The 23431-nt window shown below is 51.7% G+C and overlaps 1 protein-coding gene across 4 annotated transcripts in view; it reads right to left on the bottom strand.

The window, feature by feature from the left end:
- The window catches only part of LOC119974699 (B-cell receptor CD22-like), a 127083-nt gene that overhangs the window by 55072 nt on the left and 48580 nt on the right, over nt 1-23431 (bottom strand). For all 4 annotated transcript variants that reach the window (XR_005462559.1, XM_038813832.1, XM_038813833.1 and 1 more), the window contains 5 exons: nt 22083-22352; nt 11614-11964; nt 8080-8391; nt 5163-5441; nt 1579-1866 (listed from right to left, as the gene is read on the bottom strand). Coding sequence is in view for 3 of the 4 variants with exons in the window: in XM_038813832.1 (XP_038669760.1) it covers nt 1579-1866; nt 5163-5441; nt 8080-8391; nt 11614-11964; nt 22083-22352 (1500 nt within the window). In the remaining variant the exon portion in view is untranslated. The remainder of the gene's footprint in view (nt 1-1578; nt 1867-5162; nt 5442-8079; nt 8392-11613; nt 11965-22082; nt 22353-23431) is intronic.

The following is a 23431-nucleotide window of genomic DNA, read 5'->3' on the forward strand; positions in this document are numbered from 1 at the left end:
TTTTCACATTCTGATAATGCAGCACTCCTTCACTACTGACCCTCTGGCAGTGCAGCACTCCCTCATTACTGACTATCTAAAAGTGCAGCATTCCTGCAGTACTGACCCTCTGCTGGTGCAGCACTTCTTCAGTACTGACCCTCCAGCAGTGCAGCACTCCCTCAGTGCTGACCCTCCAGCAGTGCAGCACTCCCTCAGTGCTGACCCTCTGACAGTGCAGCACTCCCTCAGTACTGACCCTCCAGCAGTGCAGCACTCCCTCAGTGCTGACCCTCCAGCAGTGCAGCACTCCCTCAGTACTGACCCTCTGACAGTGCAGCACTCCCTCAGTACTGACCCTCAGACAGTGCAGCACTCCCTCAGTACTGACTCTCTGACAGTGCAGCACTCACTCAGTACTGACCCTCTGACAGTGCAGCTGTCCCTCAGTACTGACCCTCAGACAGTGCAGCACTCCCTCAGTACTGACCCATTGATAGTGCAGCATTCCCTCAGTACTGACCCTCTGGCAGTGCAGCACTCCCTCAGTACTGACCCTCTGACAGTGCAGCACTCCCTCAGTACTGACCCTCTGACAGTGCAGCGCTCCCTCAGTACTGACCCTCAGACAGTGCAGCACTCCCTCAGTACTGACCCATTGATAGTGCAGCACTCCCACAGTCCAGCGTTCCCATTGTATTGATCTTCCGACAGTTCAGAACTACCTTAGTACTGGACTATAGATGGCCATATTGGATTATACTTTCCATCTCTTAATGTGTGGGACTGAAGTCTGTTTTGTGTTAATGGTGAGTTTCAATGAGGTTTTTCTCTGTTGTTGTCTGAACAAATCTCAACAACACTTTGTTTCTGCTGTGTCAGAGTTGAGGTGTGTCTAACATTTGGGCAATGTGTGAGGAACGATTTGTCAAAGCAATCAGTGAAGCACTTTTGGAGAGTCCTGTTGACCGTTTATTGCTTCAATACGGGAGGACCGAGATAATGCCTCCAGGCCGCCCTCAAAGTTCCCTCGAAAATCTGCAAGAATCCCACTGAAGCGGCTGACCTAGGAGCCTCCCAAAGCGACGGCAAAGCTTCCGGAGAGGTGGCGGGTACCTCGACTTTACGAGAGGCTGCCCCAGTGGCGAGATAGGATATCACCCTGATCTCTTGAACAAAGCCATTGACACAATCCTCAAGAGAACCCAGTGCTATTTAGGGCTGCTTGGGACTTAAATGAGGAGAAATTTATTCTCCCGGAGAGTGTTAATCCTGTGGAACTTTCTGCCACACGAAGCATTTGAGGCCAAAATCATTGTAATAGTTAGGAGTAGTTAATCCAGGAGTAGTTAGATATAGCTCTTGAGGCAGAGAGGATCAAATAATTTTTAGGGGGGGGGGGGGGCGTGGAGTCAGAATCAGGCTGTTGAGTTGGATGGTCAACCATGATCGTATTGAATGGCAAAGCGGTGTGGAAAGGCTGGATGACCTACCCCTGCTACTATTTTCAATCATTCAATGATTGACACCAGGCGTTAGAGGACAGATCAGTGGAGTACAGTCAATCTATTGGAGGAGGGCAATGTGGTGTATACTCACAATTGACATTAATGGTGATCCATTTTGATATCCCGGCCATGATACCATTCTGAGCCTTACAGTAATATTCACCCCTGTTCTCTCTGGTGATGTTGTGGAAGAGGAGGATCTGAGTGTTGCTGATGGGCTGTGTCCTTCTATTCATGAACCAGTTGTATCCTGTGACTGCTGGATCACTTTTCCTGCTCTTACAGGTAACGTTCAGCCAGTCATTCTCCATAACATTTTCTAAATTAGGAATCTTCTCATTGTTAAGCATGTACGAAATGTAAAAATCTCTGGGAGCATCTGCAACAGAGAATTTGGTTATTTTCAGTCACAGGTGTAATATTTTCTGGTATTCACGTTACACAGATATCTTCCAGTGCAGAACCAGGCCATTCCGCCCATCTACTCCCTGCCGGTATTAATGACCATCACGAGACTCCCCCTATCCCCTTCTTCGTTTCCCCCATCACCATATCCTTCTATTTCTCTTTCCCTCATGTGTTTATCCAGCTTCTCCCTGAAATACATCAACACGATTCACCACAACCACACCCTGTGGGAGCAAGTCCCACATTCTCCATACTCCCTGTGGAAGCAAAACCCACATTCTCCCCACTCCCTGTGGGAGCAAAACCCACATTCTCCCCACTCCCTCTGAGAGTGAGTTCCACATTCTCCCCACTCCCTGTGGGGAGCAAGTCGCACATTCTCCCCACTCCCTGTGTGAGTGAGTTCCACATTCTCCCCACTCCCTGTGGAGAGCAAGTCGTACATTCTCCCCACTCCCTGTGAGAGTGAGTTCCACATTCCCCCAACTCCCTGTGAGAGTGAGTTCCACATTCTCCCCACTCCCTGTGAGAGTGCGTTCCACATTCTCCCCACTCCCTGTGAGAGTGAGTTCCACATTCTCCCCACTCCCTATGAGAGTGAGTTCCACATTCTCCCCACTCCCTGTGAGAGTGCGTTCCACATTCTCCCCACTCCCTGTGAGAGTGAGTTCCACATTCTCCCCACTCCCTATGAGAGTGAGTTCCACATTCTCCCCACTCCCTGTGAGAGTGAGTTCCACATTCTCCCCACTCCCTGTGAGAGTGAGTTCCACATTCTCCCCACTCCCTATGAGAGTGAGTTCCACATTCTCCCCACTCCCTGTGGGGAGCAAGTCACACATTCTCCCCACTCCCTGCGAGAGAGGGCGGGATTCTCCCGTACCAGGCGGGGCGGTGGGTCCAGGTGGGACGGAGTGGCGTGAACCACTCCAGCGTCAGGCCGCCCCAAAGGTGCGGAGAATTCAGCAACTTCAGGGTCTGGGGCCCGCCCTGGAGTGGTTGGCGCCCCGCCGGCCGGCGGGATAGAAGCTTGGCACCACGCCAACCAGCGCCAAGGGGCCTCCGTCGGCCGGCGTGAGTCGGCCCATGTGCGTGAGTTCTCGTCTCCCTGCACATGTGCCCAAGGATTCACTTCCACACTGGGAATGGCGGATGACCACGACCTCCTGTGCGGAAGGACTAGAGTACCCCCATGGCACAGGCCCGTCTGTGGATCGGTGGGCCCCGATCGCGGGCCAGGCCACCATGGGGGCACCCCCTGGGGCCAGATCCCCCCGACCCCCCAAGAACCACGGAGCCCGCCCGCGCTACCAGGTCCCGCCGCTAAGGGACCAACTCTAATTAACACTGGCGGGACCAGCATAGAACAGGCGGGACTTTGGCCCATCGCGGGCCAGAGAATCCGGACAGACCCGGGGCCCATTGAGTCGCGCCGGAACCTGCCATTCTCCGAGGCGGGCAGCGCGACTTACGACGGGCTGGTCTTTGGGGGGCGGGAGAATTGGGAGGACGGCGGGGGCGGGATTCACGCCGACCCCCGGCAATTCTCCCACACGGCAGGGGGTTGGAGAATCTCTCCCAGAGAGTACCAATTTCTCCCCACTCCCTGTGGGGAGCATGTTCCACATTCTCCCCACTCTCTGTGGGAGTGAGTCCCACATTCTCCCCATTCATTGTGGGAATGAGGGGCGGGATTCCCCGACCCCCCGCCGGGTGGGAGAATCGCCGGGGGCCAGCCGCATCGGCCTCCACAATGGCCGGCGCAAAGGTGAACTGCCCTTCACATGCGCGGGGATTACGTCAGCTGCCGTGGCGCCAAAGGCCTTCCACGACGGCCGGGGGGGGGGGGGGGGGGGGGGGGGGGGGGGGGGGGGGGGGGACCATCTGGCGCCGTCCTAGACCCTGAAGGTGCGGAGGATACTGCACCTTTGGACGGCCCGACGCCGGAGTGGTTCCCACCACTTCACTGCACCGTTTCTGCCTGCCTCGCTGATTCCTGGAGAATCCCACCCGAGTTCCACATTCTCCCCATTCATTGTCCGAGCGAGTTCCATATTCTTCCCACTCTCTGTGGAAGCGAGTCCCACATGCTCCCCACTCTGTGGGAGTGAGTCCCACATGCTCCCCACTCCCTGTGGGAGCGAGTCCCATATTCCCCCCATTCTCTGGGTAAAGACGTTTCTCCCGAATTCTTACTGTTGCATATTAATGCTCCCTCTCCCGAGTTCTCGTCTCCCCACGCACACGTGTAACCATCTCTACTGAGGGAGAAGGAATGTTATATTGATGGCATGGCTATTGGTGCCAGAACACCTCCCTGCTGGGATCCGGTTGGGATCTTTATACCCACCAGAGAGGGGCCCTTGGTATATCTCACTCTTTCTCCCCATTTTCCTGCAAATTTTCCCCCTTCCAGTATTTCTCCAGTTGCCCCTTGTGTAAGTTCCTGTTGAATCTGCTTCCACCGCACTATCAGGCAGCACCATCCAGATCACAACAACTCGCTGTGTGTAAAATAAAAATTCTCCTCATCTTCCCCCCCCCCCCCCCCCCCCCCCCCCCCCCCCCCCCCCCCCCCCCCCCCACCTCTGGTTCTTTTCCCGAATCGCTTCAATCTGTGTCCGCTCTGGTTACCGAGCCGCCTGTCGCTGGCGAACACATTCTCCTTATCAACTTTATCCAAACACCCCTCATGATTTTGACCGTCTCAATTCAATCCCCCCCTTAACCTTCTCCCAGTCTCTCCGCATGAACTGAATTCACTTATCCTGTCAATGTTTTTTAAAATATTAATAACCTTCTTTTGTGTCACAAATAGGCTTACATCAACACTGCAATAAAGCTGCTGTGAATATTCCCTAGTCGCCACATTCCGATGCCTGTTCGGATGCACCGAGTGGGAATTCAGAATGTTCAATTCACCGAACAAGCCCATCTTTCGGGACTTGTGGGAGGAAACCGGAGCACCCGGGAAAATCCGCGCAGACACGGGGAGAACGTGCAGACTCCGCAGAGTCATTGACCCAGCGGGGAATCGGACCTGGGACCTGGAACTGTGAAGCACCAGTGCCAACCACTGTGCTACCGTGCTGGCCCTTGAGACAGATTCTCCTCCATCACAGATGTGATGGGCCGAGTGGCCTCTTTTTCTGTGCCGTGTCATTTCTATGGTTGTACAGTAACAAGTGAACATTAAAGGGACAGTGTCCCGTCACCGATTGCCACTCTCACCCAGACAAACCGAGCTTTCCTCTGTTAAATACTTACACTGGCCTTGCAGTTCAATAACCTCTGAGCTGCCATCCCCAATGCTGTTGAAAGCTTTGCAAAAATACATCCTGTAGTCAGCGTAGGTGATTGAATGGAATTCCAAGGTCTGACCTGAGAATTGCCATATCTCCTTTTCATTGTACCAACTGTAATGACTGACTGCTGGATTACTGATTGCAGCATCGCACCGCAAAGCAACTTGATCCCCTTCTTTCATCCTGCTGGCTGCTGCTTTCCCGTCTATGGTCATTGAGATGCTCACGTTCCGAGGTTTATCTGAAAATGTGCACAACGCAGGGAATGAAATCCATCGAGCCAACAACACGGGGAACAGGCCACTGGGCCCACGCCGTCCCTTTTATAGTTTATGTTGCGAGAAGATCCCCTTCTCAACTCCCAAATCATCACCTAATCGTCCCCCCAACAATCACCATTCAGTCACATGAGGAGGTATCAGAGTCAGGAGACCAAAGGTTTGGCCAAAGAGGTCAGTTTAGGAGGAGCATCTTCAATGAGGAGTGAGGGATAGGGGGTGAGACAGAGAGAGAGAGGTAGAGAGGTAAGGGAAGGAAGTCCAGAGATTAGCCCCCCCACCCCCCCAGGCCAATGGCAGAGCGATGGGATTCGGGGCATCATAGAATCATAGAATTTACAGTACAGAAGGAGGCCATTTGGCCCATGGAGTCTCTGTAAATTCCTCCAACCCCAAAAACTCTCCCCATCTCTGTAAACTCCTCCAGCCCCTAGCACCCTCCCTATTTCTATAACCTCCTCCAGGCCCTACAACCCCCAAATCTCTGTAACCTCCTCCAGCCCCGACGACACTCCCTATCTCTGTAACCTCCTCCAGCCCCGACAACACTCCCTATTTCTATAACCTCCTCCAGCCCCTACAGCCCTCCCTATCTCTGTAACGTCCTCCAGCCCCTACAACCCTGCCTATCTCTGTAACCTCTTCCAGCCCCAACAACCCTCCCTATTTCTATAACCTCCTCCAGCCCCTACAACCCTCCCTATCTCGGTAACATCCTCCAGCCCCTACAACCCTGCCTACCTCTGTAACCTCCTCCAGCTCCTACAACCCCCCATATCTCTGTAACCTCCTCCAGCCCCGACAACCCTCACAATCTCTGTAACCTCCTCCAGCCCTGACAATCCTCCCTTTTTCTATAAACTCCTCCAGCCCCTACTACCCTCCCTATCTCTGTAACCCACTCCAGCCCCTACAACCCTCCCTATTTCTATAGCCTCCTCCAGCCCCTACAACCCTCCCTATCTCTGTAACCTCCTCTAGCCCCTACAACCCTCCCTATCTCTGTAACTCCTCCAGCCCCTACAACCCTCCCTATTTCTATAGCCTCCTCCAGCCCCTACAACCCTCCCTATCTCTGTAACCTCCTCCAGCCCCTACAACCCTCCCTATCTCTGTAACCTCCTCCAGCCCCTACTACCCTCCCTATCTCTGTAACCTCCACCAGTCCCTACAACCCTCCCTATCTCTGTAACCTCCTCCAGCCCCTACAACACTCCCTATCTCTGTAACCTCCTCCAGCCCCTACAAGCCCCCATATCTCTGTAACCTCCTCCAGTCCCTACAGCCCTCCATATCACTGTAACCTCCACCAGCCCCTACATCCCTCCCTATTCTGTAACCTCCTCCAGCCCCTACAACCCTCCCTCCCTCCCTCCCTATCTCTGTAACCTCCTCCAGCCCCTACAAGCCCCCATATCTCTGTAACCTCCTCCAGTCCCTACAGCCCTCCCTATCTCTGTAACCTCCTCCAGCCCCTACAAGCCCCCATATCTCTGTAACCTCCTCCAGTCCCTACAGCCCTCCCTATCTCTGTAACCTCCTCTAGCCCCAACCGGTTCTTGGAAAGAGCACCCACCCAAGCCCACACCTCCATCCCATCCCTGTAACCCAGTAACCCCACCTAAACCTTTTGGACCCGAAGGGCAATTTATCATGGCCAATCCACTTAACCTGCACATCTTTGGACTGTGGGAGGAAGCCGGAGCACCCGGAGGAAACCCACGCAGATACGGGGAGAATGTGCAGACTCTGCACAGACAGATGCTCAAAAGACCGGAATTGGAAGGGCGAAGAGATCTCTGAGGGTTGTAGGGACTGGAGAAAGTTCGAGGGATAAGGAGGGTTGTAGGGACTAGAGGAGGTTACAGAGATAGGGAGGGTTGTAGGGGCTGGAGGAAGTTCGAGGGTTAGGGAAGGTTGTAGGGACTAGAGGAGGTTACAGAGATAGGGAGGGTTGTAGGGACTGGAGGAGGTTACAGAGATAGGGAGGGTTGTAGGGACTGGAGGAGGTTACAGAGATAGGGAGGGTTGTAGGGACTGGAGGAAGTTACAGAGATAGGGAGGGTTGTAGGGGGTTGAAGAGGTTAGAGAAATAGGGAGGGTTGTCGGGGCTGGAGGAGTTTACAGAGATAGGGAGGGTTGTAGGGGCTGGAGGAGTTTACAGAGATAGGGAGGGTTGTAGGGGCTTGAATAACTTGCAGAGATTGGAGGTGGTAAGGGTTTGAAAATATGAATTGGAATTTTGAAGCCAGGATGTTGGTTGATCAGGAGCCAAGATCGGCCAGTCAACTGATAGGGATGGGTTGCGAGTGAAGGCAGGTGTTTCAGATTAGATCAAATTCACTGAGATACATGGAAATCAGAGCTAAATGCGAACAAATCCCACTTAAAAACAGATTCTTAAAACGTATAAGATTCGACAAAGGAACAAATGACTGGGGTGAATTAGAATGGGAGATAGGGGATAAATTGGTGAGTCTGTTCAAAGAGATAACACAGGCATGTTGGGCTGAATGGCCGCTGCTGTGCTATCTTATTCTACTGTTACCAGAATCTGCTTGGTGCTCAGGTTAGCAGAAGAGTTTACATTCAGATACTCACATTGAAGATTCAGTTGCAGCTCACTTTCGACTGTGCCACCCATCTGTCCATCTCTGCCACCCATCTGAGCCTTGCATCTCAGAGTCAGATTCCGGTCCTCAAATCTCGGCGTTAAAGTCACCGTAGAGGAATAAATCCACAGATTATCCCGATAATATTTTACAGTCTCCAGTTTGTTGTTTTCTAAAAGGGTGTCCCACGTTAAATCATGGATTTCATCAGGACAGGAACTCTGAACAGAACAGGTCACCGTGGCAAATTCATCCTCTTTCATCATCGGTGGTAATATGACCACGGGTTTCTCTGGGATATCTGTGGAATACGCAGACCAGGAAAAAGATTACTCCAGAATACTAGATACAGGATTGAGGGAGCACTACACTGTCAGAGGCTCAGTGCTGAGGGAGTGCTGCACTGTCAGAGGGTCAGTACTGAGGGAGTGTTGCACTGTCAGAGGGTTAGTACTGAGAGAGTGCTGCACTGTCAGAGGGTCAGTACTGAGGGAGTGCAGCACTGGCAGAGGGTCAGTACTGAGGAAGTTCTGTACTGCCACGGGATCAGTACGGATGGAGTGCTGCACTGTCAGAGGGTCAGCACTGAGGGAGTGCTACACTGTCGGGGTGCCAGTATATAGGGAGTGTTGCACTGTCAGAGGGTCAGTACTGAGGGAGTGTTGCACTGTCAGAGGGTCAGTACTGAGGAAGTTCTGTACTGCCACGGGATCAGTACGGATGGAGTGCTGCACTGTCAGAGGGTCAGCACTGAGGGAGTGCTACACTGTCGGGGTGCCAGTATATAGGGAGTGTTGCACTGTCAGAGGGTCAGTACTGAGGGAGTGCTGCACTGTGAGAGGGTCAGTATGGAGGGTGATCTGCACTGTTAGAGGGTCAGTAATGAGGGAGTGCTGCACTGTCAGAGAGTCAGTACTGAGGAAGTTCTGTACTGCCACGGGATCAGTACGGATGGAGTGCTGCACTGTCAGAGCGTCAGTACTGAGGGAGTGCTACACTGTCGGGGTGCCAGTATATAGGGAGTGTTGCACTGTCAGAGGGTCAGTACTGAGGGAGTGCTGCACTGTGAGAGGGTCAGTATGGAGGGTGATCTGCACTGTTAGAGGGTCAGTAATGAGGGAGTGCTGCACTGTCAGAGGGCCAGTACTGAGGGAGTGCTGCAGTGTCAGAGGGTCAGTACGGAGGGAGTGCTGCACTGTCAGAGGGTCAGTACGGAGGGAGTGCTGCACTGTGAGAGGGTCAGTAATGAGGGAGTGCTGTACTGTCAGAGGGTCAGTACAGATGGAGTATCGTACAATTGGAGGGTCAGGACTGAGGAAGTGCTGCACTGATTGGGTGCCAGTATTAAGGGAGTGCTGCACTGCCGGAGGGTCAGTACTGAGGGAGTGTTGCACTGTCAGAGGATCTGTACTGAGGGAGTGCTGCATTGTCGGACGGTCAGTAAAGATGGAGAGACAGAGTGGGAGAGGGACAAACCTTTAAGAAATGTTTGGTCTCTTATCATGTGACTTATAGCACATTGGGCTGTGGCTGTCAGGTGAAAGAGTTTTTTAGGTTTTAGTTTCAGTTTGATTGCTTTGGGCTACAGAAGGGGAATTAAGTGTTTTCCTGTTTACATTTTAAATGCTGTTCCAGTAAAAAGCCCATTGGCTGTGGCTAACTGCCTTGGTAACTTTATAGACATTATTGTTTTCCGAAAGGAGTTTGAATCTGCTGGTTGGAACTGGATCAGAACTTCAGGAGAAGGGCCAGTCCCATTCAAGTGAGAATACAGTGTGCTGGGCACACCCTTGAAAAGGGGTTTTAATTAATTGGATTTTGTTATTGAATTGGAACAGGTACAGGGGAATTCATTAAGTGTTATCTACATAGCTTATAGTAGCTGTGCAATGTCTTTATGTTTGTAATTGTAATTAACATTCTTGCTCGTTTATAAATATATATGTTAACTACATTCTTAGAATAAACCTTGTTTTGATGAAAGTGCCTAGGAAGTCTGATGAATCACAGCTACAGTGAAGGCTCTTGTGCTCACCCTAGCCAAATTCAACATAAAGGTTGTAGGTCAGGTGAACTTCATAATACACTTTGTAGTTTCTAAGCCCCACCCATAACAAAACTGAGGGAGGGATAGAGAGAGAGGATAGAGATATAGAGGGAAGAAAAGTGTAAGAGAGAGATTGTGGGTGAGGGACAGGGACAGAAAGGGGGATTGGGAGGCACAAAGATTAAGGGAGGGAGGGATAGAGCGATGGAGTGCAGGAGATAGACAGTGGGAATGAGGCTGTTGTGATATCATGGTTGTGTTGAAATTCACCAACTAACCTCTAGGTGTCACATTAGTATACAAGTGCATGTTAGAGTCAGGTGACCCCCTCAGACTTGCTGGAGGGAGCTGGAGAGAGAAGTTGCTTGTGCATGATCATACTGTTATTCATCTGTTGTTTTGTACATAGTTTACCCACAGTTAATGTGAATAAATCATTTTTAGCTTTAGCTGCAAATGTTCTTGTAATATCGATCATCCCATCCAACAAGAACATTATAGAGACTGCAGGAGATAGAGAGAGAGTGAGAGAGTACAGGAGATAGACAGAGAGAGACTGAACGCTGCAGAGAGAGAGAGGGAGTGGGAGATTTTAGAGATAGTAATAATCTTTATTTGTGTCACAAGTAGGCTGACATTAACACTACAATAAAGTTACTGTGAAAATCCCCTAGTTGCCACACTCTGGTGCCTGTTCGGGTACACTGAGGGAGAATTCAGAATGTCCAATTCACCTAACAAGCTCGTTTTTCGGGATTTGTGGGAGGAAACCAGAGCACCCGAAGGAAACCCACGCAGCCACGGGGAGAACATTCAGACTCCGCACAGACATTGACCCAAGTCAGGAATCAAACCCGGCTCCCTGGCATTGTGAAGCAATAGAGCTAACCATTGTGCTACCATAGAGAGAGTGGCAGAGTGAGAGAGTGCAGGAGTCACACAGAGAGGGAGTGAGAGTGAGAAAGTGCAGGAGATAGAGAGAGAGAGAAGGAGCGAGAGATTGCTGGAGTGAGAGTGAGTGAGTGTTGGAAATAGAGAGAGAGGGAGGGAGTAAGAGATTGCTGGAGAGAGGGAGTGAGAGATTTCTGAAAATAGAGAGAGAGGGTGTGAGAGGTGGAGAGGGAGGTAGAGAGGGAGGGAGTGCAGGAGAGAGAAAGTGGGGGTGAGGGACAGAGTCAGAAAGGGGGATTAAGAGACAAAGAGGTTGAGGTGAGAGTGATAGAACGAGAAGGAAGGAGAGAGAGTGCATGAGAGAGAGGGGGGAAGGAGAGTGCAGGAGAGCGGGAGAGAGAGAATGGGGGAGAGGTGGAGATAGGGGCAGAGAGCGACAGAGTGGTGGAGAGAGTGTGTGAGAGAGCGAGGGTGCGAGGGAGACAGAGAGACGGGTGAGAAAAATGGAAAGAGAGAGAATACCCATTTAGCCCCATCTGAAATTCTGGAGAAAATTAATATTCACCATTCTGATCACAAACTCACCAGATACCAGAAGCTGGCTTCCGGTTTGCTGCGACCATTTATGTTCATTTATTTCGATCCGGAAATAATATTTCCCGCTATCTTCTCTTTTTAACTTATTTATCTTCAAAGTACAGTTTCCGCTGTCCATACTTCCGAGAAACTCTACACGTTGATTGAGATCAGAGGCATTTTGTCCTGTGCTGAGGTACACTATGTCTCCCTCGTAATGGTGTCCTTTGAGCCACTTTCCAATCTTCTTGCTGATACCCGGAACCGCGACTGGGTAGTGGAACCGACAGGGGATTACCACACATGAACCTTCTGTAGCCCGCACGGCAAGGGGGCTCCACACCCCCCAGTTGTTATCACCTGTAATGGACACACAATCACAGACTCCTTTACAGTGTCGAGCGAGGGGGCATGCTGAAAGAGCGCTGTGCCTCATCCCTCGCTTCTCAGCCCTTGTCCTCCATAAACCCCGCACATTATCCCTTCTCAGTGAGCGAGCCATCCCATCCCCCTTTCGAACGCCTCGATCAAACCTGCCCCCTTCAGAAGATCCTTCCAGTCTCTGTCCAGTCTCTGGGTCAGATAAACCTGTCCTCACGTCACTTTTACAGAGTCGTGGAGCTTTACAGCCCAAAACAAGGCCCATTGTCCCATCGTGCCAGCCATCAAGTACTCTAATCCCAATTTCCAGCAGTGGTCCATAGCCACTGTATGCTCCAGAGTTTCAAGTGCTCACTTAAATACTTTTTAAATGTGAGAGATCCTACGACGACCACCCTATCAGGCAAAGCACTCTGAGGATTCTAGCGGATGGAGGAGGTTACAGAGATAGGGAGTGTTGTAGGGGCTGGAGGTGGTTACAGAGATAGGGAGGGTTGTAGGGCTGGAGGAGGTTACAGAGATAGGGAGTGTTGTAGGGGCTGGAGGTGGTTACAGAGATAGGGAGGGTTGTAGGGCTGGAGGAGGTTACAGAGATAGGGAGTGTTGTAGGGGCTGGAGGTGGTTACAGAGATAGGGAGTGTTGTAGGGGCTGGAGGAGGTTACAGAGATAGAGAGGGTTGTAGGGACTGGAGGAGGTTACAGAGATATGGAGGGTTGTAGGGGCTGGAGGAGGTTACAGAGATAGAGAGGGTTGTAGGGACTGGAGGAGGTTACAGAGATAGAGAGGGTTGTAGGGGCTGGAGGTGCTTACAGACAAAGGGAGGTTTGTCGGGGCTCGAGCAGATTACAGAGATAGGGAGGGTTGTATGGGATTAGAGGAGGTTACAGAGATAGGGAGGGTTGTTGGGGCTGGATGATGTGACAGAGATAAGGAGGATCGTAGTGGCTGGAGGAACTTACATAGGCGGGGAGGGTTGTGGGGGCTGGAGGAGGTTACAGATATAGGGAGGGTTGTAGGGGCTGGATAAGGTTGCAGACTTAGGGCGGATTGAGGAGCTGGATGATGTTGCAGAGCCAGGGAGGGTTGTAGGGGCCGGGGCAGTTACAGAATTTGGGAAATTTGGAGTGGTTGGTGGATGTTACAGAGATATGGAGGGTAGTAGGGGTTGGAGGAGCTTACAGACGTAGGGAGGGCCAGAGGGGCTGGAGGAGGTTACAGAGATAGAGAGGGTTGTAGGGCCCAGGGCAGTTACAGAATATGGGAAAGTTGGAGTGGCTGGAGGATGTTACAGAGATATGGAAGATTGTAGGGGCTGGAGGTGGTTACAGAATTAGGAAATGTAGGGATTGGAGGAGGGTTGTCAGGGGTGGTGGAGGTTACAGACAGAGGGAGTGTTGTAAAGTGCTTTGGAGGTGACAGGCATAGGGAGGGCTGTAGGGGCTGGAGGAGGTTACAGAGATAGGAGGGTTCTAGGAGATTAAGGTGGTTACAGAGATGGGGAGCATTGTAGGAGCTGGGCGATGTTAGAGATAGAGAGGATTGCAGGGGCTGGAGGAGGTGACTTAGATCAGGAGGGTTGTAGAGACTGGAGGAGGTTAGAGATATAGAGAGTGTTGGAGGGGCAAGAGGAGGCTCCAGAGATAGGGAGTATTGCAGGGGCTGGAGGAGGTTACAGATAAAGAGAGGGTTGTAGGGGCTGGAGGAAGTTACAGAGATATGGAGGGTTGTAGGGGCTGGAGGAGGTTACAGGAATAGGGAGGGTGGTAGGGGTTGAGGAAGTTGCAGAAATAGGGAAAGTTGTTGGTGCTGGAGGATGTTACAGAGATAGGGAGGGGTGTAGGTTCTGGAGGAAGTTACAGTGATAGGGATGGTTGTAGGGTGCTGGAGGAGGTTACAGAGATAGGGAGGGTTGTAGTGGCTGGAGGAGGTTACAGAGATAGGGAGGATTGGGTAGCTGGACAATGTTACAGAGATAGGAAGGGTTGTAGAGGCTGGAGGAAGTTATTGAAATAGGGGGATTGTAGGCACTAGAGGAGGTTACGGAGATCGGGAAGTTTGTCGGGGCTCGGGAAGTTTAAGATATACGTTGGGTTTTATGGGTGGAGGAGGTTGCAGAAATTGGGAATGTAGGGATGGAGAAGGGTTGTCGGGGTGGAGGAGGTTACAGACCGAGGGAGGGTTGCAGAGGATTTTGGAGTTGACAGGGATAGGGAGGGCTGTAGGGGCTGGATGAGGTTATAGAGAAAGATAGTGTTGGTGGGGCCGGAGGAGGTTACAGAGATAGGGAGGGCTGGAGGAGGTTACAGAGATAGGGAGGGTTGTAGGGGCTGGAGGTGGTTACAGAGATAGGGAGGGTTGTAGGGCTGGAGGAGGTTACAGAGATAGGGAGTGTTGTAGGGGCTGGAGGTGGTTACAGAGATAGGGAGGGTTGTAGGGCTGGAGGAGGTTACAGAGATAGGGAGTGTTGTAGGGGCTGGAGGTGGTTACAGAGATAGGGAGTGTTGTAGGGGCTGGAGGAGGTTACAGAGATAGAGAGGGTTGTAGGGACTGGAGGAGGTTACAGAGATATGGAGGGTTGTAGGGGCTGGAGGAGGTTACAGAGATAGAGAGGGTTGTAGGGACTGGAGGAGGTTACAGAGATAGAGAGGGTTGTAGGGGCTGGAGGTGCTTACAGACAAAGGGAGGTTTGTCGGGGCTCGAGCAGATTACAGAGATAGGGAGGGTTGTATGGGATTAGAGGAGGTTACAGAGATAGGGAGGGTTGTTGGGGCTGGATGATGTGACAGAGATAAGGAGGATCGTAGTGGCTGGAGGAACTTACATAGGCGGGGAGGGTTGTGGGGGCTGGAGGAGGTTACAGATATAGGGAGGGTTGTAGGGGCTGGATAAGGTTGCAGACTTAGGGAGGATTGAGGAGCTGGATGATGTTACAGAGCCAGGGAGGGTTGTAGGGGCCGGGGCAGTTACAGAATTTGGGAAATTTGGAGTGGTTGGTGGATGTTACAGAGATATGGAGGGTAGTAGGGGTTGGAGGAGCTTACAAACGTAGGGAGGGCCAGAGGGGCTGGAGGAGGTTACAGAGATAGAGAGGGTTGTAGGGCCCAGGGCAGTTACAGAATATGGGAAAGTTGGAGTGGCTGGAGGATGTTACAGAGATATGGAAGATTGTAGGGGCTGGAGGTGGTTACAGAATTAGGAAATGTAGGGATTGGAGGAGGGTTGTCAGGGGTGGTGGAGGTTACAGACAGAGGGAGTGTTGTAAAGTGCTTTGGAGGTGACAGGCATAGGGAGGGCTGTAGGGGCTGGAGGAGGTTACAGAGATAGGAGGGTTCTAGGAGATTAAGGTGGTTACAGAGATGGGGAGCATTGTAGGAGCTGGGCGATGTTAGAGATAGAGAGGATTGCAGGGGCTGGAGGAGGTGACTTAGATCAGGAGGGTTGTAGAGACTGGAGGAGGTTAGAGATATAGAGAGTGTTGGAGGGGCAAGAGGAGGCTCCAGAGATAGGGAGTATTGCAGGGGCTGGAGGAGGTTACAGATAAAGAGAGGGTTGTAGGGGCTGGAGGAAGTTACAGAGATATGGAGGGTTGTAGGGGCTGGAGGAGGTTACAGGAATAGGGAGGGTGGTAGGGGTTGAGGAAGTTGCAGAAATAGGAAAGTTGTTGGTGCTGGAGGATGTTACAGAGATAGGGAGGGGTGTAGGTTCTGGAGGAAGTTACAGTGATAGGGATGGTTGTAGGGTGCTGGAGGAGGTTACAGAGATAGGGAGGGTTGTAGTGGCTGGAGGAGGTTACAGAGATAGGGAGGATTGGGTAGCTGGACAATGTTACAGAGATAGGAAGGGTTGTAGAGGCTGGAGGAAGTTATTGAAATAGGGGGATTGTAGGCACTAGAGGAGGTTACGGAGATCGGGAAGTTTGTCGGGGCTCGGGAAGTTTAAGATATACGTTGGGTTTTATGGGTGGAGGAGGTTGCAGAAATTGGGAATGTAGGGATGGAGAAGGGTTGTCGGGGTGGAGGAGGTTACAGACCGAGGGAGGGTTGCAGAGGATTTTGGAGTTGACAGGGATAGGGAAGGCTGTAGGGGCTGGATGAGGTTATAGAGAAAGATAGTGTTGGTGGGGCCGGAGGAGGTTACAGAGATAGGGAGGGCTGGAGGAGGTTACAGAGATAGATAGTGTTGGAGGGGCTGGAGGAGGTTACAGAGATAGGAGGGTTCTAGGGGCTGGGGGAGGTGACTTAGATAGGGAATGTTGGAGGATGTTCCAGGAGGAGGGTTATAGGGGTAGGGAAAGGTCACAGTCTCAGGGAGGGTTGTAGAGGCTGGAGGAGGTTAGATATAGAGAGAGTGTTGGTGGGGCCGGAGGAGGTTACAGAGCTAGGGAGGGCTGGAGGGGCTGGAGGAGGTTACTTAGATAGGGAATGTTGTAGGGACTGGAGGATGTTACAGAGATATGGAGGGTTGTGGGACTGGAGAAAGTTACAGAGATAGGAAGGGTGGAAGGGGATGGATGAGGTTACAGAGATCTGGAGGGTTGTATGAGCTGGATGATGTTACAGAGATAGGGAGTTTTGTAGGGGCTGGAGAATGTGACAGAAGTTGGGAAAGTTGGAGTGGCTGGAGGTTGATACAGAGATCGGGAGGGTTGTTGGGGCTGGAGGAGGTTACAGAAGTTGGGATAGTTGGAGTGGCTGGAGGTTGTTACAGAGATATGGAGGATTGGAGGGGCTGGAGGAGCTTACAGACATAGGGAGGGTTGTAGGGGCTGGAAGAGGTGACAGAGATTGGAAGGTTTATATGGGCTGGAGGAGGTTACAGAGATAGGGAGGGTTGTTGGGGCTGGAGGTTGTTACAGAGATATGGAGGATTGTCGGGGCTGGAGGAATTTACTGAGGTAGGGAGGATTAAAGGAGTTGGACAATGTTACAGAGATAGGGAGGGGTAAAGGAGCTGGAGGAGGATACAGAGATAGTGTTGGAGGGGGCGAAGGAGGTTATACAGATAAGAGTGTTCTAGGTAATGGAGATGGTTACAGATGTGGGGAGGAATGTCAGGCTGGAGGAGGTTACAGAGATAGAGAGGATTGTAGGGATTAAAGAACAAAGAACAAAGGAAATTACAGCACAGGAACAGGCCCTTCGGCCCTCCCAGCCTGCGCTGAACCAGATCCTTTATCTAAACTTGTCGCCTATTTTCCAAGGATCTACTTCCCTCTGTTCCCCGCCTGTTCATATATCTATCTAGATGCATCTTAAATGATGCTATCGTTCCCGCCTCTACCACCTCTGCTGGCAAAGTGTTCCAGGCACCCACCACTCTCTGCGTAAAAAACTTTCCACGCACATCTCCCTTAAACTTTTCCCCTCTCACCTTGTAATCGTGACCCCTTGTAATTGACACCCCCACTCTTGGAAAAAGCTTGTTGCTATCCACCCTGTCCATACCTCTCATAATTTTGTAGATCTAAATCAGGTCCCCCTTCAACCTCCGTCTTTCCAATGAAAACAATCCTAATCTACTCAACCTTTCTTCATAGCTAGCACCCTCCATACCAGATAACATCCTGGTGAACCTCCTCTGCACCCTCTCTAAAGCATCCACATCCTTCTGGTAATGTGGCAACCAGAACTGTGCGCAGTATTCCGAATGTGGCCTAACCAAAGTCCTATACAACTGTAACATGACCTGCTGACTCTTGTACTCAATACCCCGTCCAATGAAGGAAACCAGGCTGTATGCCTTCTTGACCACTCTATCGACCTGCGTTGCCACCTTCAGGGTACAATGGACCTGAACTCCCAGATCTCTCTGTACATCAATTGTCCCCAGGACTCTTCCATTGACCGTATAGTCCGCTCTTGAATTAGGTCTTCCAAAATGCATCACCTTGCATTTTCCTGGATTGAACTCCATCTGCCATTTCTCCACCCAACTCTCCAACCTATCTATATTTTGCTGTATTCTCTGACAGTCCTCCTCGCTATCTGCAACTCCACCAATCTTAGTAGCATCTGCAAACTTGCTAATCAGACCACCTATACCTTCCTCTAGATCATTTATACATATCACAAACAACAGTGGTCCGAGCACGGATCCCTGTGGAACACCACTAGTCACCTTTCTCCATTTTGAGACACTCCCTTCCACCACTACTCTCTGTCTCCTGTTCCCCAGCCAGTTCTTTATCCATTTAGCTAGTACAGCTGAACCCCATACGACTTCACTTTTTCCATCAACCTGCCATGGGAAACTTTATCAAACACCTTACTGAATTCCATGTATATGACATCTACAGCCCTTCCCTCATCAATTAACTTTCTCACTTCCTCAAAGAATTAAGGTTGGAGAAGGTTACAGATAAAGAGAGGGTTGTAGGGGCTGGAGGGGGTTACTTAGATTAGGGAATGTTGTAGGGGCTGGAGGATGTTACAGAGATAGGGAGTGTTGTAGGGGCTGGAGGAGGTTACAGAGATATGGAGGGTTGTAGGGCTGGAGGAGGTTACAGGAATAGGGAGGGTGGTAGGGTTTGAGGAAGTTACAGAGATAGGGAAAGTTGTTGGTGCTGGAGGATCTTACAGAGATATGGATGGTTGTAGGGACTAGAGGATGTTAGAGATATAGGGAGGGTTGTAGGGACTGGAGGAGATTACAGAGATAGGGGGGATTGGGGAGCTGGGCAATGTTACAGAGATAGGGAGGGTTCGAAGGAGGGGCGGTTACAGAATTTGGGAATGTTGGAGTGGCTGGAGGATGTTACAGAGATATGGAGGGTTGTAGGGCTGGAGGAGCTTACAGACATGCGGAGGGTCATAGGGACTGGAGGAGGTTATACAGATAGGGAGGATTGTAGGGGCAGGGGCAGTTGCAGAATTTGGGAAAGTTGGAGTGGCTGGAGGATGTCACAGAGATATGGAGGATTGTAGGGGCTGCAGGAGGTTGCAGAGGTAGGGCGGGTTGAAAGGGCTGGAGGAGGTTACAGAGTTAGGGACGATTGTAGGTCTGGAGGAGGTTACAGTGAAAGAGAGGGTTGTAGGGGCTGGAGGAGGTTACAGAAGTTGGGAATGTTGGAGTGGCTGTAGGTTGTTATAGAGATATGGAGAGTTGTAGGGGCAGGAGGAGCTTAAAGACACAGGGAGGGTGGTAGGGGCTCAAGGAGGTTTCAGAGATTGGGAGGGCTGTAAGGGTTGTAGAAAGTTACAGAGATGGGAGGGTTGGAGCGGCTGGAGGTTGTTACAGAGATCGGGAGGGTTGTAGGGGCTGGAGGAGGTTACAGAAGTTGGGAATGTTGGAGTGGCTGGAGGTTGTTATAGAGCTATGGAGAGTTGTAGGGGCTGGAGGAGCGTACAGACATAGAGAGTGTTGGAGGGGCTGAAGGAGGTTTCAGAGATAGGAGGGTTCTTGGTGATGGAGGTGGTTACAGAGGTGGGGAGGAATGTAGGGCTGGAGGAGGTTTCAGAGATAGGGAGGGTTGTAGGGGCTAGACGATGTTACAGAGATGAGAGGATTGTAGGGGTTAGAGGAGTTTACTGAGGTAGGGAGGATTATAGGAGATGGACGATGTTACAGAGATGGGGAGGGTTGTAGGGGCAGGAGGAGGTTACAGAGATGTGGAGGATTATAGGAGATGGACGATGTTACAGAGATGGGGAGGATTGTAGGAGCAGGAGGAGGTTACAGAGATATGGAGGGTCGTTGGGGCTGGAGGAAGTTACAGAGATGGGGAGGGTTAAGGGGCTGGAGGAAGTTACAGAGATAGGGAGGGTGAAGGAGCTGGAGGAGGTTTCAGAGATAGAGAGTGTTGGAGGGGCCGAAGGAGGTTACAGAGGTAGGAGGGTTCTAGATGATGGAGGTGGTTACTGAGGTGGGGAGGAATGTAGAGCTGGAGGAGATTTCAGAGATAGAGAGGGTTGTGGGTTTTGGGGGAGGTTACAAATAAAGAGAGGGTTGTAGGGGCTGGAGGAGTTTATTTAGATAGAGAATGTTGTAGGGCTGGAGGATGTTACAGAGATAGGGAGTGTTGTAGGGGCTGGAGGAGGTTACAGGAATAGGGAGGGTTGTAGAGGCTGGAAAATATTACAGAGATTGGGAGGGTTGAAGGGTCTGGAGGAGGTTACAGAGATAGGAAGTGTTAAATGGGCTGGGCTAGGTTACAGAGATAGGGACGGTTGTTGGGGCTGGCAGATGTTATAGAGATGGAGAGTTGGAGGGCACGGAGGAGGTTACAGAGATAGGAGCATTCTAGGGGATGGAGGTAGTTACAGTGATGGGGAGGATTGTAGGAGCTGAACAATGTTACAGAGATTGGGAGGGTTGCAGGGGCAGGAGGATCTAGGGAGACAGGGATGGTATTAATGGTGGAAGAGGGCAAGAGATATAGGAGCTGGAGGAGGTTACTGAGAGAGGGAAAATTTGTAGGGGTGGAGGATGGTACCCTGAAATAGGCAGGGTTGTAGGGGGTTGAGGAGGTTACAGCGATATGGAGGGTTGGAAAGGCTGGAGGAGATTACAGAGATCGGGGCCGGGATTCTCCAGCCCCGCAGCCAAGTTCTGAAGCCGGCGTGAAAAGTGACGTGAACCAATCCTGGTGTCAACGGTTCTTAATCATCCAGTATGCTCCCCTTCCTAGGGGGCTAGGTTGGCACCGGATTGTCCCTGCAGCTCCAGCCGGCGCGGCACGGCCGGCGCGAGTTTGCGTATGCTCACTACGGCCAGCGTGATTCCACGCATGCGTGTGGGATCCCCTCTCCGCGCCGGCCCTTGGGCAATATGGCGGTCCCCTGCAGGGGCCCGGCGCGGAGGAACATAGGCCCCCACGGAACCAGCCTGCCCGCCAATCGGTAGGCCCCGATCGCGGGCCAGGCCACCGTGGAGGTCACCCCCCCCCCCGGGGTTGGATCGCCCCGCCCCCTCACCAGGACGTCCCCCGCACATATAACTTCCAGGTCCCGCCTTGTGGGACCATACGTGACCCACGCCGGCGGGACTCGGCTCAACTCAGCAGCCACTTGGCCCATTGGGTCCCGGAGAATTGCCGGCGGGGGCTCTTACAACGGCCCACAGGCGCCCGAGAATCGGCAAGCTGGCGGAGGGGCGCGATTCCCGCCCCCCCCCTGGGATTCTCAGACCCGGTGTGATGTCGGAGAATCCTGCCAGGGAGTGTTGTGGGGGCTGGAGGAGGTTACAGATCTGAGGGAGGGTTGTAGGGGTTGGAGGTGATTACAGAGATAGGGAAGATTCTAGGAGCTGGAGGATGTTACAGAGATCGGGAGGGTTGTTGGGGCAGGAGGAGGTTAGAGAGATTGGGAGGGTTTTAATAGTTGGAGGAGGGTTACAGAGATAGGGAGGGCTATCGGAACTGGAGGAGATTACTGAGATAGGGAAAGTTGGAGGGGCTGAAGGATGTTACAGAGATAGAGAGGTTTTGCAAGGGGTGGAGGAGGTTACAGAGGTCGGGATGGTTGTAGGGGTTGGAGGTGATTATAGAGATAAGGAATGTTTTAATTTAAAAAAACTTTATTGTCACAAGTAGGCACACATCAATACCACAATGAAGCCACCGATAAAAGCTCCTTATCGCCACATTCTGGGTACACACAGGGAGAATTCAAAATGTCCAAATGACCTAACAGCACGTCTTTCGGGCTTGTGGGAGGAAACCGGAGCACCCGGAGGAAACCCACGCAGACACGGGGAGAAGATGCAGACTCTGCACAGGCACTGACCCAAGCCAGGAATCAAACCTGGGACCCTGGAGCTGTGAAGCAACAGTGCTACCCACTGTGCCACCGTGAAGTTTTATGGGCTGGAGGAGGTTACAGAGATAGGGAGGGTTGCAGGGGGTGGAGGAGTTTACAGAGGCAGGGAGGGTTGTAGTGTTTGATGGAGTTTAACAAGATTGGGAGGCGTGAGGGAATAACCCACGGACAAGATTAGAAAATGTGAGGGTTCACTGCACAGGGAGTCAGTAAGTGAGTAGACAGGGGGTGACGGGTAAACGGGTCTCAGTTTGGTTTAAGACAGAGTGGGTGGGGAGGTTCAGCAGTTATGGATGAGCTGGTGTTCACTGAGGGTGGAAGACGGAGATTTCGCTACGTACTTAATTTTGCCAGGCTGGCGTCATCAGAGGAGGTTGTTCCCACCAAATTAGTTGCTTCACATCGATAAAACTGACGAATTGTAGATATCGTCAAAGATATCTCATGCGTGTTTGCATAGTATCTATAGGATTCAGTCGCAACTCGTTTCCGCCATGTGTAACTTGTCACTGGAGGGTTACTGTTTAAAACCACACAGGTTAAAGTCACTATGCCACCGTCGTAGATTTGTGTATAATGAGAAGTGTCGATGTAAACCAGCTTCGGAGCATCTGATTAACAAGAGAACAGAGTAAATAAAACACGTTAAAACCAGCGGGATATCACAGAGATCAGGTCCAATACAGACGGCCTACAGCCCATCAAAGATAACAAATTACCACAGACCACGCATCTGTATTTAGAAGGTAATAGGAACACAGGAACAGGAGCAGACCCATTCAGCCCCTCGCATCTGTTACAAGGAAAAGAAGACAGTGCAATTCCTTGGGTAGGAACTTACTGACAGAGCAGCACTCCTTCAGTACTGACCATCTGACAGTGCAGCACTCCTTCAGTACTGACACTCTGACAGTGCAGCACTCCCTCAGTACTGACCCTCTGACAGTGCAGCACTCCCTCAGTACAGACCATCTGACAGTGCAACACTCCCTCAGTCCTGACCCTCTGACAGTGCAGCACTTCCTCAGTACTGAACCTCTGACAGTGCAGCACTCACTCAGTACTGACCATCTGACAGTGCAGCACTCCCTCATTACTGATACTCTGACAGTGCAGCACACCCTCAGTACAGACCCTCAGAGAGTGCAGCACTCCCTCAGTACTGACCCTCAGACAGGGCAGCACTCCCTCAGTACTGACCCTCTGACAGTGCTGCACTCCTTCAGTACTGACCCTCTGACAGTGCAGCACTCCTTCAGTACTGACCCTTCGACGGTGCAGCACTGCCTCAGTACTGACGCTCTGAGAGTGCAGCACTCCCTCAGTACTGACCCTCTGACAGTGCAGCACTCCCTCAGTACTGACCCTCTGACAGTGAAGCACTTCCTCAGTACTGACCCTCTGACAGTGAAGCACTCCCTCAGTACTGACCCTTCGACGGTGCAGCACTGCCTCAGTACTGACGCTCTGACAGTGCAGCACTCCCTCAGTACTGACCCTCTGACAGTGCAACACTCCCTCAGTCCTGACCCTCTGACAGTGCAGCACTCCTTCAGTACTGACCCTCTGACAGTGCAGCACTCCATCAGCACTGACCCTCTGACAGTGCAGCACTTCCTCAGTACTGAACCTCTGACAGTGCAGCACTCACTCAGTACTGACCATCTGACAGTGCAGCACTCCCTCATTA

The sequence above is a fragment of the Scyliorhinus canicula genome, chromosome 12 (genome assembly GCF_902713615.1).
Source record: "Scyliorhinus canicula chromosome 12, sScyCan1.1, whole genome shotgun sequence".
NCBI lineage: Eukaryota > Metazoa > Chordata > Chondrichthyes > Carcharhiniformes > Scyliorhinidae > Scyliorhinus > Scyliorhinus canicula.